Consider the following 14904-nt stretch of genomic DNA (forward strand, 5'->3'; position numbering starts at 1 on the left):
GATTTTTTTTAAATGGTCAATTTAACACATAAACAAGACGTTTAAATAAAAAGTTCACCCAGTTCACTTTCTTTCTTCTTTTTATCACAAAATGTTAGAGAGTGGCAGCCTCAGTTACCATTCACTTTCATTGTATTTTCACACATGAGGATGAGAAAAATGGCGACAGAATTTCCATTCTTGGTTCACCTAACCCTATAATACACATATCTTCTTTACAGTTTCAACCCAAAAGGGGAAGCTTTAAATGGAAAGTTCAACATTTCATTGTATGGAAAAAAGCTGCAATGAAAGTAAATTGTTACAATCTGCCTAACATCTCCTTTCGTGTGAAACACTGAACTATAAGATTCTTCATTAATATTGTTGCTCATATCTGAGACAGATATTTTTTTGTGTTCTACAGCATGGCTATAAAAGGCTACAAATCCCCACTAGAGAATAAAGACCTGTGGTCCCTTAACAAGCATGACAGTTCAGATATGGTGGTCCCCAATCTGCTCAATGAATGGGAGGTGGAGAAATCCAAAGCACAGAGGTATACCTTAATACAAACAGAATATAAACTTTTCATATTTATGAAGCACCAGGCCCTGTATTTAATTAAACCAGGCCTTGGTTTCATATACATTGACGATTACATTTTCGGTTGCTGAGAATTCTTACAGTCAACATGAAATAAAAATGTACCCAAGATTTACCTTCTTAATACATGTTCCTGGTCTTATTGTGGATGATTTATCAGTGCACTTCATCCAAAAGATTTTATAACTGTATTCATCCAAATGAAACAATTTTCCTTTTTGACTGGGGATATGTCGAGTTGCTGTCAAGGTGACACGTTTATGTGTTTTGTTCTTGTTTTCATGTCTTTTATTTTTACGTTTATTTCCTGTTCTTGTTTAGGTCATGTGGTTAATATCATGTGATTTCCTGTTTCCTCATGTATTCCTGGTCATGTGATATCCTGTTCACCTCCATGTTCATGTGTCTTGTTTTAATTGGTTCATTGTTGTGTTATCTCATTATCAGTCTTGTTATGTCATTGGTTCATGGTTCATTGTCTTATTATACTGTGTAACACATCCTGGTTGTTATTTCCTAATTTCTTATGCCTCAAATGTATAGAAAATGGCTATTATTCCCCACAAACTTTGCTTTTGTGACCAGGACAGTGATATTTTGAAATGTACCTATTTCCAGTGAGTAAACGGGCAAATTTTTGTCTTTTCGTTCACCTAAAGTCAGAAAAACAACAACATATGAATACAAATTAACATGTACTTATATTAAAGTAATACAAAAATGACTACAAAAGATTTAGAAGTGAGTCGTTTTTTGAGATTTACGATTATACTGTAAATCACTTTCACGAATCAGCCCCCAAATGTAGTCTCCCATCATGTTCTCGTTATATTGTTCTTGGTAGCGGCATTCAAAGTCCATTATATCCTGATGGAAGCACTCGCACTCCTCCAGGTATGCTCCCATGTTCTCCTTGACTTGATCAAGAAGAGCAACAAGGATATGGACTTTGAGAGATTTCAGAGGTGGAGCTGAGGAGTGAAACCCATACTACCCCAACCAAAAAGACCTCAACGACTTGATTAGAGATCTTGGTCTCACCAAGTCCAGTGCCAAGCTTTTGAAGTCTAGGCTCAAGCAGTGGAACTTGTTGGATGAAAGTGTGCAAGTTGCAGATCAGAGAAAGTGTCACTATCCTTTTTTCAGCTTCTTCACCTGTCAAGATGGGCTGATGACCACTCTGTTCGAGGCAATCGGAATCGCCTGTAACCAGAATGAGTTGCACACCTTCATTGACAGCTCATCCAGGAGCCTCAAAGCCGTGCTGCTCCATAATGGTAACAAGTACCTGTCTCTTCCCCTGGCTTATTTGGTGCACCTCAAAGAGGATTACAACAGCGTCAAGACCTTGCTGGATACCTTGAAGTATGATGAGTATGGCTGGGAGGGTATAGGATACTTCAAAATGGTGGCTTTCCTGATGGGTCTCCAAAGCGGTTTTACCAAGTTTCCCTGCTATCTTTGCCTTTGGGACAGCAGGGACACCAAGGTGCACTATCACAGGCAGGACTGGCCACAGCAGACCGAGTTCTCTGTAGAGAGGAACAACGTCAAGTGGGAACCACTAGTGGACCCCCGGAAGGTGCTGATGCCACAACTGCCTATCAAATTGGGCCTTATGAAACAATTTGTCAGAGCTCTAAAAAAGGAGTTGACAGACTTCAAGTAAACAGCTTTGTCGCAGTGGTTCGGGGTTCCTAGGCAATCACAAGGCTGAAAACTGGATGTGTAAACTGAATGTGGAGCTGGTTGACTCTGGAAAAGAACTATGGCACAATGGGCTGTATGATGTCCCTCAAATTCCATATCCTTGAAGCTCATCTTGATAAATTCAAGGAGAACATGGGATCGTACTCGGAGGAGCAAGGTGAGCACTTCCATCAGGATATTCTGGACTTTGAATGCCATAACCAAGGCCAGTAAAATGAGACCATGATGGGAGACTACATTTGGGGGCTGATTTGTGAAAGTGATTTACAGTATAATCGTAAATCTCGAAAAGTCATTTTTGTATTACTTTATTATAAATACATGTTAATCTGGATTCATAAGTTGTTTTCTCATTGGAAATAGGTACATTTAAAAACATCACTGTCTTGGTCACAAAAGCAAATTTTGTTACATAGAGTTATTAGTTCAGTCTCGTGATTGGTTGTCTTGTTTACATGTTACCCATGTCTTTGTATTTAAGCCCTCATGTTTGCCATTGTCTCTTGTCAGGTATTGTTTGTGTAACGTTCTTTGGTAGTCAAGTCAAGTCAAGCCAAGTTATGTTATGTTATGTTATGTTATGTTATGGCAAGTCTAGTTTAGTTCATGCTTATAATTTCTGTTCACGTTTCGGGATTTCATGTTGATGTAAATGTAACACTACACTTGGGTTCTTCACATCATCATCGTCTGCCTGTCATTGCCAACATCGTTACACAAGGGTAAATTTGACCAAAACACCTCCACAAATGTGGGTGCCTGTGGTCTTTCAGGAGCAGAGCATTCCTCTACAATAGGCTATATGAACTTGCAAACAGGTCTGGCTATGGAATGCCAAATTTCACGATCAAATAAATTCGTAAATAAAAATTACAATGAAAATAAATTAAATCTCACATTAGGAAAATGGGTTGAGAATGCAAATTCTTGATTTTAATGTTGGTAACATGATTTATTTTAGTTTTTTCTTTCTTTTACTCAAAATATCAGTTTGGGTTTAAAACAGAAAAGTACAGAGTATCAAGTAATCTGCAATCTCTGGTCTATTTGCAAGACAGAAAATGAATATAGAACGTTCAAAAAGTGGAATTGTGATTAGTTAAGTCTTGATTTAGCGTAATTTTTCTACTTATTCTGCTCTTGAATTTTCAATGAGGTTAAGTGCTAATCATCAAGAAACTAAAAGCACCAAAGAACATGTTCTTCTTTCATTGCATTTGTAACCTCAGAACATATTACTCTCCCTACAGCAAACAGAGCATGAAGGAGCAGGCCACTTATACAAAAGCTGGCACAGGTGCTGAGACCAACCATGTGGGTAGCAGTCCTGAAGAGGTGGAAGTTCTACTGTCCAAACGAAAAGAGTCCCAGAAGCCCTCCTTCCTGTGGGCCCTGCTCAGAGCCTTTGGACCCTACTTTCTCATCGGTTCAGCCTTTAAACTGCTGCAGGATCTTATTACCTTCATTAACCCCCAGCTTCTCAGGTAAGGTCTAAGGCTTTATTATTTACTGAGAGGGAGGAACACTATAGCTCAGTAATAATTTTATGATAGGGAAGTTTGCGATACCGTACGTGGAACAGCAAAGTGACGTAATTGCCAGGAAAGCTCCCACAAATATCGAATGATGTTTAGTTTCTCTTATCTACTGGTTCAGAGATTTATAACAGGATGAGGGGCTGTGGTGAGCTGCTGTTTTTTGTTTCCATTTTTTATTGTAGCATGTAGAATTTATTTACTGTAAATATTAATATAAATGCTAACAAATGAAATAAAAACATGGATTGTAGAGCATTTCTCAATTTATTAAATATTTCTTCTTTTAAAAAGAAAACAGTAAGGGATTTTTTCTTTTTTTCTTTCTATATTTTGTCAGTATTGCTATTAATATTAATGACTTTTGACTTTCTTCTGCTGAACAAAATGAACATTTTTAGAAAAATATCTCAGCTCTGTAGGTCCAAACACTGCAACTGAGTGGGTTCCAAAATTTTGAAGTTCCAAAAAGCACATGAAGGCAGCATAAAAGTAATCCATACGACTCCAGTGGTTGAATCCATATCTTCATAAGTGTTATGATAGGTGTGGGTGAGAAGCAGATCAATATTTCAGTCCTTTTTCATTATAAATTCACCCCCATGCCCAGTAGGCAGCGACATGCAAGAAGCATGTGAATCACTAAAAACACAAGAAGAAGAATGTGGAAGTGAAAGTGGAGATTGATAGTAAAAAAGGACTTAAATATTGATCAGTTTCTCACCCACACCAATCATATCGCTTCTAAAGAGATATACAGTACTTAACCCCAGTCATTTGGATTACTTTTATGCTGCTTCGAAGTTCTGGCCACCATTCACTTGCATAATATGGACCTACAGAGCTGAAATATTCTTCTAAAAATCTTTGTTTGTGTTCAGCAGAAGAAAGAAAGTCATACACAAATAATGTGAGTAAATGTGTACATTTTTGGGTGAACTATTTGTTTAAGGCAACATATGTAATCGTTTGATATATGTAGACCTGAATTGACACAGCGTGAAAATGAAGGGCACAGTTAGTAGCTTCAAATATTATTGTTATTAATCCTGTTCTAATAGCATTTACTTAGAGCTGGTTTTATTATCTATGTAAATAGGTTTATTTAGTTTCATTATAGCAGGTAGTGCAAACTTAAAATATGCTAATTAGCTAGACAGTGGAGGAAAATGTTCTCCTATAATATTGTTTTACATAGACCACTGCAAAATTGTTTGCCTGAGTTTTGCTGTATTTACCTTCCAGACTCCATATATCCTTAACCAAGTTTTACAATGCAAATTGATTTATGCAAATAAGTTGCTGTGTTATGCTTTTTGACAAATGCAGTTGCATATTGGATGTTTTATAAATATGCTACATGTAAATATAAGCCACACTGCATAAAAACAAACAGTACTTTGAATGCACCAAGTATCTTCAAAATGCATGTATAGGTCTTTTCAGAAATCTCCTTTCATTGGCAGGTTGTTGATTGACTTCACCAAACAGTCGGATGTTCCATCATGGTGGGGTTACACACTGGCCTTCCTGATGTTCGGCAGTTCCCTCCTGCAGACCCTCATCTTGCATCAGCACTTTCAGTACTGCTTTGTCACGGGCATGAGGCTGCGCAGTGGAATCATAGGGGCCATCTACAGGAAGGTAAATAATCAAATACAGTATATGTGGGAATGTACCTTTGCTGAATAGCCCAGCTTAGACTAGACATATTTCCTGGCTGGTGTATGCTGGTTAGTGGTGATCTGGTGCTGGTCTTGCTTGTGGAAAACATAGCCATCTTGTTCAGACCAGCATAGTCTTTTTGATGAGCTGGTTGACCAAAATTCTTGCTTTTTAAGCTAGTTTAAGGAATAAAATCATGAGGAATCCAGTTGTGCTTGGTCTTTTGAGAGTTTAGTGCATTGTGAAAACATACAGTAACTTTCAGTGCTCAAAACTTCTTCTCCAGTCCAAAAATAACATTTACTGTCTCTAAGCACCATAAAAGGCGCATAAAGAAATCCTTGGACTTCTGGCATCAGAAACCCGAAACATTATCAAATGACTGTGCACATTTATTACTAGAATTCTACTATTAAACTCTAGTAAAACATGTGAAAGCTCACGAACAATTGTGTGTACTGTGGTTCCTGGGGGATCCCAACTTCAGAAATGAGTGGCTGAAATTTTGAACAAAACCAATGATCATTTCAGTGCAACCCAATCCAACTCCTCCTGTGTTAGCAAACCCCATCTCCACCCTCAAAGAATACAAAAGAGGTCTGGTTCTCCAGTCCGGTTTGCCTTGAAAAAGTGATGTGCATGTCTTATAAAAGAAACATCTGCTGAGACTTCTGCATCTTGAAACATTTTTTAACTTTTTGGAATTTTACCATCAGAAGTTGATCTAGAATGCCTAAAGGTTTTTTTTTTTTTTTGTTTGTTTTTTTAACTCCATGAGATAGTTGAGGAATATTCCTCATTATATTCCACATTCCATTCCAATATTCCACATTAAGCCACTTAGCAACTGATGATGTGTCTTATTTTTCCTCAGAGGTGCAGTTTCACTTTACAGACACAATGGATAACCTGTGTTGCTTGTCATTAAGATACGAGGAAAAACAGCCAAACAATTCCACCGTCATTGGGACAAAAGTACATTTGAATGTACTTAATTTACATTTGAATGTAGCATAATTCAGTTTGTCTTGTAAGAAATACTAATTATTTTTATACATGTGTATACATTTTTACAACACGCACACACACATTAAAGCAATATCAAATGAGCAAGAGTGCTGTATGGCCCTACATCAACATGGCTTTTATTCACCCGCAGGTAATCACAGCCGTGCTGCATGATTGCAAAGGTAATATTGCTTTTATACAACAGTTCAATGAACAAGTAAAACAAAATTTGAGGAAAAATAAAGACTGTCACAAAATATGCAATTGTGCATGGATCAGGATCTGATCCTAGTCTAAAAGATGTGCACACGCCTCTGTTACTAAATAAAAATAAAGTCACTTTAGGACTAGAAACAATAGCATGGGCTGTTTCTAATAAGTCATTGGAGAAACAAGGAGGTTTGTTTGTTTGTTTGTTTAAGAGAGAGATAGAGTGAGAGAGTTAATGCATTTATATGGCACAGTGACCAGGGGACTCTCTCAAACCACCACCAGTGTGCAACATCCACCTGGATGATGCGACGGCAGCCATAGTGAGAGAGAGAGAGAGAGAGATTGTTTGATTACCTGTGTCTGTCACAACTCCAGTCTCAAGCAATAGTTTAGTGTTAGTTAGCTTGCTGAAGATAATAGATTTCTGTTCAATTGCACCCTATTTTCTCTGTGTAAAAATGCGGGGGTCCCCCCTGAGTATTTTGTGATATTCGTTGCACAAGAGTCCTTCACTATAGTAGTAACTGTTCTCTCCTCTGCCATGTTGAATATTTATATTTATATATATATATATTTTTTTTTAATACTCTGTCTAATTTGTCTCACAGCTGTGATAAGTCTAAACGTTGAAGCTGTTATAGTAGTCCGAGCGATTATGGAGTGAGAGACAATGCTGATGTGTTCAAAGAAACTGCTCGCTAACTGATGTGCGCTGGCTGACTCAATGCACATCAAACTGAACTGGCTCATAACACATAAAAATGATCTTTTGTTGCCACCTGCAGGCTAAAATTAAAAGACACACCTCTAGCTGCTCTCCTTCACTTAAGTCTAGAATGCCATTAACTCAAGCAGAGGGATACAAACATTGATGATGTTTTGAGATATCAGTACTCATGGAATGTCTCTTGTCCAATCAGATTCGAGGACCAGAACGAACTGTTATACATATATATATATATATATATATATATATATATATATATATATATATATATATATATATATATATATCACTGATACACTGGATTGCTCATGACGTAATAACAGTGAAGCCACTGAACTGCCATATTGCTATCCCCAAACATTCCAATGTCCCTGTTGACTTAATAGGAAATCATCTCATTTCAGCGAGTAAACATTAGTTATTTAATCACTGATTTTATATCTGAAATCTGCATGTACATTCCTACAATGCAAACGTCCTACACATGTAATTATTTATTTAAAGCCGGGAATTTGTGATAGACTGAACGCCGGGCAGGTGAATGCTCTAAACATCACGATTCGTGTATATCTGCTCCCTCGTAACGAATATTATCCGTAACAAGCAAATTAAACATTAAAAATGAAAGTCACTAGAGGGCGAAATGTAACTGTCATATCCACAGGTCCGAGACGGTGAAACGGGTGTTTTCGACTGTCAGTCATTGATGCTCAATGAGAATTTGGGAATACCAAGATGACCGCTCGAACACTTCTGGTTGCTTCACCTCCTGCAGGCAGTTTACCGTTGCTTCAGAGACCCAGTTCAATATCAGGGACGTGCCGCCCATATAAGCAAGGTAAGCAGTGCTTACCTAACAGAAGGGTGAAAAGAAAATTATACTAGGATATATTTAAATATAACTGTTAATATAAACTACTGTTTTCGTTCAAATTCGTCATCTTTCATCTCAGTTGAGCAGCACGGACAGTGATACATTTACTCGCTTTGGCGCCACCCTCAGGTATAAGCACTTTATGTTGCTTTCTCTGACTCAGATTCAAAGCATAGTTTACCGCCCTTTCATTCTACACTGTACGCTCATTGAAACTGAATCACGGCCGCTACTACAAATGACCAAAATAGCCTAAGCAAGCGTACCATAATGAGTTAGAAAATCAGAAGATGATAGGCTACATTTTTGTTTTGCGTCACCACTTTCAAGTTCGTAACTAATGCGTTATTAAGTGCTAAAATTGATATAGTGTAAGCACTGGCGACCTACGGGGATTTAGCAAACTTGATTTCAATGAAATTGTGAAAGAAAGGCTATCGAAACTTCAACAAGCAGGCGACTTTTACAACAAAGTGACGGAGATGTTCATTCTCAAGGAGAGACGCTTGGATTTTGTATTCCAGAAAAGGTAAATTCATATGTTTGTGTTAAATCTGTGTTATTGATACTAGGTCATTGTTTCTGGTTAATCTGAGGCTATGAAGTGGTGATCTGGCAGTCATGTTCTTGTTGTGTTCTGCTCTGTCTGTTTTATAGTTCTAATGTTAGGGCACAGTGTCTGTTTAAAACACTATATTAAGGGATGTGGAGACTGCCATGTCTAAATTACATTTGATGTGTGCCTTCAGGTTAAGATTGTTGTCTTTTGTGGTCAGATTAGTTATTTGCCGCTGTCCATTCCAGTGGTTCTGAACTGTGGGAAGAGTGACAAGTGAGGCATATGATGTTGAAACATAGCCAGTTAGAAATGGCTGTATGACAAAACAAGGTTTTCTGGCAGTATGGTTTGTTGTATGATTTAATGGGCATAAACATGCTCGTCTTAATATATGACAATCTTTAATTTGTGTGATATGAGCAGTATTACTGTCCTGAATTTAAAACAATTTGGTCATGAAGTTTGTCACTGTTATTTAATTGTTTCCATTGACTTGTGGGTTCTAAGGCAACAATGTATGTCTATGACATAATATGTCTATTGCAATAATGTGTTTTGGGCACTACCTTTAATAATGTGTAGTAAAAATCTTTGATGCTTGCCCAGTCACAAAGCCCATGGCACGTGCCTGTTCTATATATATATATATCTCACAAAAGTGAGTACACCCCTCACATTTTTGTAAATATTTGATTATATCTTTTCATGTGACAACACTGAAGAAATGACACTTTGCTACAATGTAAAGTAGTGAGTGTACAGCTTGTATAACAGTGTAAATTTGCTGTCCCCTCAAAATAACTCAACACATAGCCATTAATGTCTAAACCGCTGGCAACAAAAGTGAGTACACCCCTAAGTGAAAGTGAAAAGATACTGTGTATATATATATATATATATATATCAGTGATATATACAGGTATATATATGTTATATATATATTATATTTTCTTATATTAAATAATTATTATACCTCTGGCTTTGCAAGAGCCTTTAATTGACAGATGGGGCAGAGCAAACATTAGACGCGACAGCAAACCTACCGCTTAAGTTCATGAGAAACTAAAATATACATTTTGCAAAAACAGTGGTGGTGGTGGTGGTGTAGTGGTCTAAGCACATAACTGGTAATCTGGCAATCAAAAGGACACTGGTTTGAGCCCCACAGCCACCACCATTGTGTCCTTGAGCAAGGCACTTAACTCCAGGTTGCTCCAGGGGGATTGTCCCTGTAATAAGTCCCTGTAATAAGGGCTCTGTAAGTCGCTTTGGATAAAAGCGTCTGCCAAATGTGTAAATGTAAATGTAAAAACACTTTATAAGTATTAAAAGTAGAGAAACATTTTTTTTTTTATAATAAAAGATGTGATTACTGTAAGAAGCCCCTTTAAAGAAGCCTGGTGGGGACACCAGCACACCAGCATCTAACATACTGTAACGTTTGAATAACGAGGCTGACGAGGAGATGCGGATCCAAACGCAGTTTGAGTTTATTTAGTCAGAAAATACCAAATAAACAAAAGAACAACCCACGATGGGGAAAAGAAACATAAACTAGTTAAGGTAACCACGGTAGAGACAAACAGGGAACAAGGGAGAGAAGCACACATCAGGCTAACATCAAACAACGATCGACAAAGACAGAACAAAGACACGGGGTATAAATACACAAACATGGGATAGGTGGCCAATGAAAGAACAGAACTCAAACAAGATAACAAGGTGATTAACAGAAACCAAAGGCAAATTAACAAGGGCAGGTGTAAACAATGAACAGTGAACACGAACGCTAACAAGGACTATGGAATTACATAAGGGACTAAAGTGAAAACTAAGAAGTGCAAAAGTGACAACAATGGTAAACAAGAGGGCAACAGTGAAACGAGACAGGGTGGACTATGGAGTTAAATAAGGGACTAAAGTGAAAACTAAGAAGTGCAAAAGTGACAAGATGGAAAACAAGAGGGCAACAGTGAGACAAGACAGGGTAATCGTTACACATACAATATCTGCTGGTTATTTCAATATGGTATTACAGTTCTCACTGACTTGCTGTTTATTTTAAATGAATTTAGCTTCATAAGGGGCATGTGTGGGAAAGTGCTGTCAGCTCCTAGTAAAAAATACACTAAAACTGATACTTGAGCTCATATCAATATTAACTTGCACTTCATTGTATTATTACTGTTATGATACATTGTTATGGCTGTCAGAAGCAAGAGTTACATTCACAATATAACCACTAAACCTTTTGCTGAATGTTGTCAGAGGGATATCAATAAAAAGGGAAAACAAATATTCATCAATACAAATATAAGGCAGTACTACTATAAATTAAATGCACTGCAAAAATGGTTCTCTGAAGCAATATTTTTGTCTTGTTTTCAAGTAAAAATATTGTCAAGTAAAAAAATAGATACATTTGACAGGCTATTAAGTCTTGTTTTTGTTTATGCATACAACTATTTGCTAATGGGGTAAGAAAAATCAAAGTATGTTCTCTTATCATATTACACAATTTTGCTTCTCAAATAAATATACAGTATGTTGTTTAAATTATGTTTAGATATGTTTATTAGAAAACCACGAGGGAAAAATACTCACCTTGAATGATTTATTTATTTATAAAAATGTTTTTTGCAGTGTGCTACTTTTCATGAATCGCTACACTTTGTCATCCCATAATTTTTTTATTAAAGTATTAGATGCAAAAATAAAAATATTTTGACGAATGAACCACTGTATTATGTACTGTATGTTAGATAAGCATAAAATGGGGAATAGCTTGTAACACATAAAAAAAAACCTCCTTAAAATGTTGTAGAAGTCTTAACCATTTCGACTGTATTTAACAATTTTATACATACGTATAACGTATGTATTTTGACAATTTGTTGAACTGATATTTCATAAGTCATTGTAGGAAAATCAATAATTAAATTTTACCACATTTCACTGACTGTTTGTTGAAAAAGAATAAAAAAAATAACTTTGCACCCCATTTTTGGAAAGTAGAACATGCCTACAACACAGTTGTTATTGGTGTTAGGGGCAGAAATGCTGTATTTTTGCAAATTGTACAGTTCTAATTAACTTATAATGGAATATGTGGGGATTGGCATTGCTATATATAATATGCTTAATCGTATACTGAATATTATGTTGGATCATGGAAAACAACATGTTTGACACTTTTAATCAATGTCTGCAGTCACTAGTGATCACAAACGAGGCCAAACGGTCCTCTACGGTGGGAGAGGTGGTCAATCTGATGTCAGTGGATGCTCAGCGCTTCATGGATCTCACAACCTTCCTCAACATGCTGTGGTCAGCTCCACTGCAGATCATTCTAGCTCTCTTCTTCCTCTGGCAGGTAAACTGTTATATAATTGGCTAAATCTAAAATACCACCCCTTGCATTTTTTATTATAAAGATATTCTTATTTATTGATGATCCAGTGGTTCTCAATTTGTGGGTTATTTGACAAAATGGGAAAAAACACTCTATCAGGAAGACTTGAGTGAAATTTAAGATGACATTTATTTGATGAATATAAAACAGGAATGTAATGTAAATTACCCCCATGCTGGACGGGACTCAACTGGTGGTAGTGGGGTGGTGGAGGTTGCTGTGTTAGCACACTGAAACAGCAATGTGATAGATTGTGAGCAGACTTATAAAGCAACAGCTTACATGTGATTGGCTAGGAGTTACCTTGCTAATGGTGCAATGATGTACAGCTGCTAGTCTTCCCGCTAGAACTATGCTGCACTTACATTGGCTGAATGCAAATAATGCAAGTAATCACACAATTGTGTATAGGTAGGAGAAAACACTTCTCATATCTTTTGTTGTTGACATCAAAAGGTGTACATCCAATCAAACTCAAATTCATCTGTCACTTGGTGAAAACTAGCCAAAGTCAAACAGACAAATGCCAACAAGGACAGGTTGTGTGACATGCCCTCCTTAAAAACAATGAACAAACTATGCAAGAAAAACAGACTACATTAAATGCTGCAAAGATAAACATGGTGTGGCACCTTCAATGTGTTTTTATTGGCAGCCAAGTGAACATGAAACTTTTTTGCATGAAAATGGTTTTACTATAAACTTAAAAGCTTTAATTTATGGATAGTTCACCCAAAAGTGAAATTATCTCATCATTTACTCACCCTCATACCATCCCAGATGTGTATTACTTTCTTCTGCAGAACAAATTAATATTTTTAAAAGAAAATCTCAGCTCTGTAGGTACATACAATGCAAGTGAATGGTGGCCAGAACTTTGAAGCTCTAAAAAGCACATAAATGCAGCATAAAAGTAATCTATACAACTTCAATACTACAATACTAAATCCATATCTTCAGAAGTGATATGATAGGTGTGGGTGAGAAACAGATCAATATTTAAGACTGCGAATCACCAAAAGGAAAAGAAGAAGAATGTGTAAGTGAAAGTAGAGATTGATAGTTAAAAAATGACTTAAATATAGTTCTGTTTCTCACCCACACTTATCAAACACTTCTGAAGACATGGATTTAAACATTGGATTTGTATGTATTACTTTTATGCTGCCTTTTTGAGCTTCAATGTTTTGGACACTGTTGACTTGCATTGTATCGACCTACAGAGCTGAGATATTCTTCTAAAAATATTTGTGTTCAGCAGAAGAAAGAATGTCATACACATCTGGGATGGCATGTGGTGATGCCATTATTTTTGTATTCCTTAAAGGAAATGTTTGTATGACAAACAGTTTTGGTACTGTGATGGTTCGGCTCATGATGCCAATGTAAAATCTAAGACCTGAACCATACCATGGTGACATGACACATGTCATATGACATATGGTTTGGTGTTCATGGACCACTGATGTGTGGGCATTTGAGTTATGACAGCTGTCTCACAGCTTTATCTGTTTGACAAAAAAGTAGGCCTGAAAACTTTATTTCTTATTCTATTGTTTGTTTTTTCTTCAGAATTTGGGTCCATCAGTGCTGGCTGGTGTAGCTGTGATGGTTCTGCTGATTCCATTCAATGCTTTCATTGCCATGAAGACCAGAACTTACCAGGTCATCTCTCCTCTCCTATGCAGATTTTCATCTGTGTCTGTATATTAGGCCAACACACAGAAGTGTTCAGTTTGAACACTTATCAATATTTCCTTCTATACTGTGGTTTCACAGCTCAGGCGTAGCTGTTTTAGAAACTAAACAGTCTCATATTTTTGTTTAGCTTCTAGCAAATTCCCCCTTAATTTTCCTAAAGACAGAATATTAATATCAGTTGTGTGCAATGCTAAACTACCCAAGCTTTGTTCTGCAGTTATTTGAACCTCTCAGCGTTACAGATGTGGCCCATCAAGTAGCTTTGGTAGAAATAAGAGACATGGGCAGTGTCCGAAACCAAAGGCCTTACTGTCCAGCCAGTCAATGACTTCACAGGCAACTCAACGGGCATAGGTTACTCCTAAGAAAACAGGTTTAAGACTGGCTTCCAAGGCACCAAATCGTCATGTGCAATAATCTAGCACAAATGCAAGTGAAATTTAGAGAGATCCAAAAATACTGACAACAATTTTTATGTAAAAGTAGACAGGATGTGACGTAAACTTGATACTGAAGCAGCTTTATGCCTTCCTACCTCCTTATACTGCTTCAAAAATGCAGCATTTTGCTGGTTTTAGACTTTCACGTAAGGTCATCATCATCGGATGTTGTTTCCTTTACTCTGTACAGGTGGAGCAAATGAAACATAAAGATGACCGCATCAAGCTGATGAATGAGGTTCTCAGTGGCATAAAGGTGTTAAAGCTCTATGCCTGGGAGATCTCCTTCAAAGAGAAGGTCCTTCAGATCCGCCAGAAAGAACTCAACGTGCTGCGCAAGACTGCCTACCTCAGCGCGCTCTCCACCATGGCCTGGACCAGTGCTCCGTTCCTGGTAACACATATTTCCATTCTCTTATCTCTTATTGTGTGGTGTTACATGTCTGAACCAAATGTAAAATTGTTATCTTTGATA

The 14904-nt window shown here is 37.1% G+C and overlaps 1 protein-coding gene across 6 annotated transcripts in view; it reads left to right on the forward strand.

The window, feature by feature from the left end:
- LOC127633241 (ATP-binding cassette sub-family C member 3-like) overlaps positions 1 to 14904 on the forward strand; it is a 65404-nt gene that overhangs the window by 25412 nt on the left and 25088 nt on the right. For all 6 annotated transcript variants that reach the window (XR_007969190.1, XR_007969188.1, XR_007969189.1 and 3 more), the window contains exons 7-12: positions 407 to 538; positions 3546 to 3779; positions 5297 to 5474; positions 12088 to 12249; positions 13861 to 13953; positions 14620 to 14823. Coding sequence is in view for 3 of the 6 variants with exons in the window: in XM_052112185.1 (XP_051968145.1) it covers positions 407 to 538; positions 3546 to 3779; positions 5297 to 5474; positions 12088 to 12249; positions 13861 to 13953; positions 14620 to 14823 (1003 nt within the window). In the remaining 3 variants the exon portion in view is untranslated. The remainder of the gene's footprint in view (positions 1 to 406; positions 539 to 3545; positions 3780 to 5296; positions 5475 to 12087; positions 12250 to 13860; positions 13954 to 14619; positions 14824 to 14904) is intronic.

The sequence above is a fragment of the Xyrauchen texanus genome, chromosome 40, assembly GCF_025860055.1.
Source record: "Xyrauchen texanus isolate HMW12.3.18 chromosome 40, RBS_HiC_50CHRs, whole genome shotgun sequence".
Classification (NCBI taxonomy): domain Eukaryota; kingdom Metazoa; phylum Chordata; class Actinopteri; order Cypriniformes; family Catostomidae; genus Xyrauchen; species Xyrauchen texanus.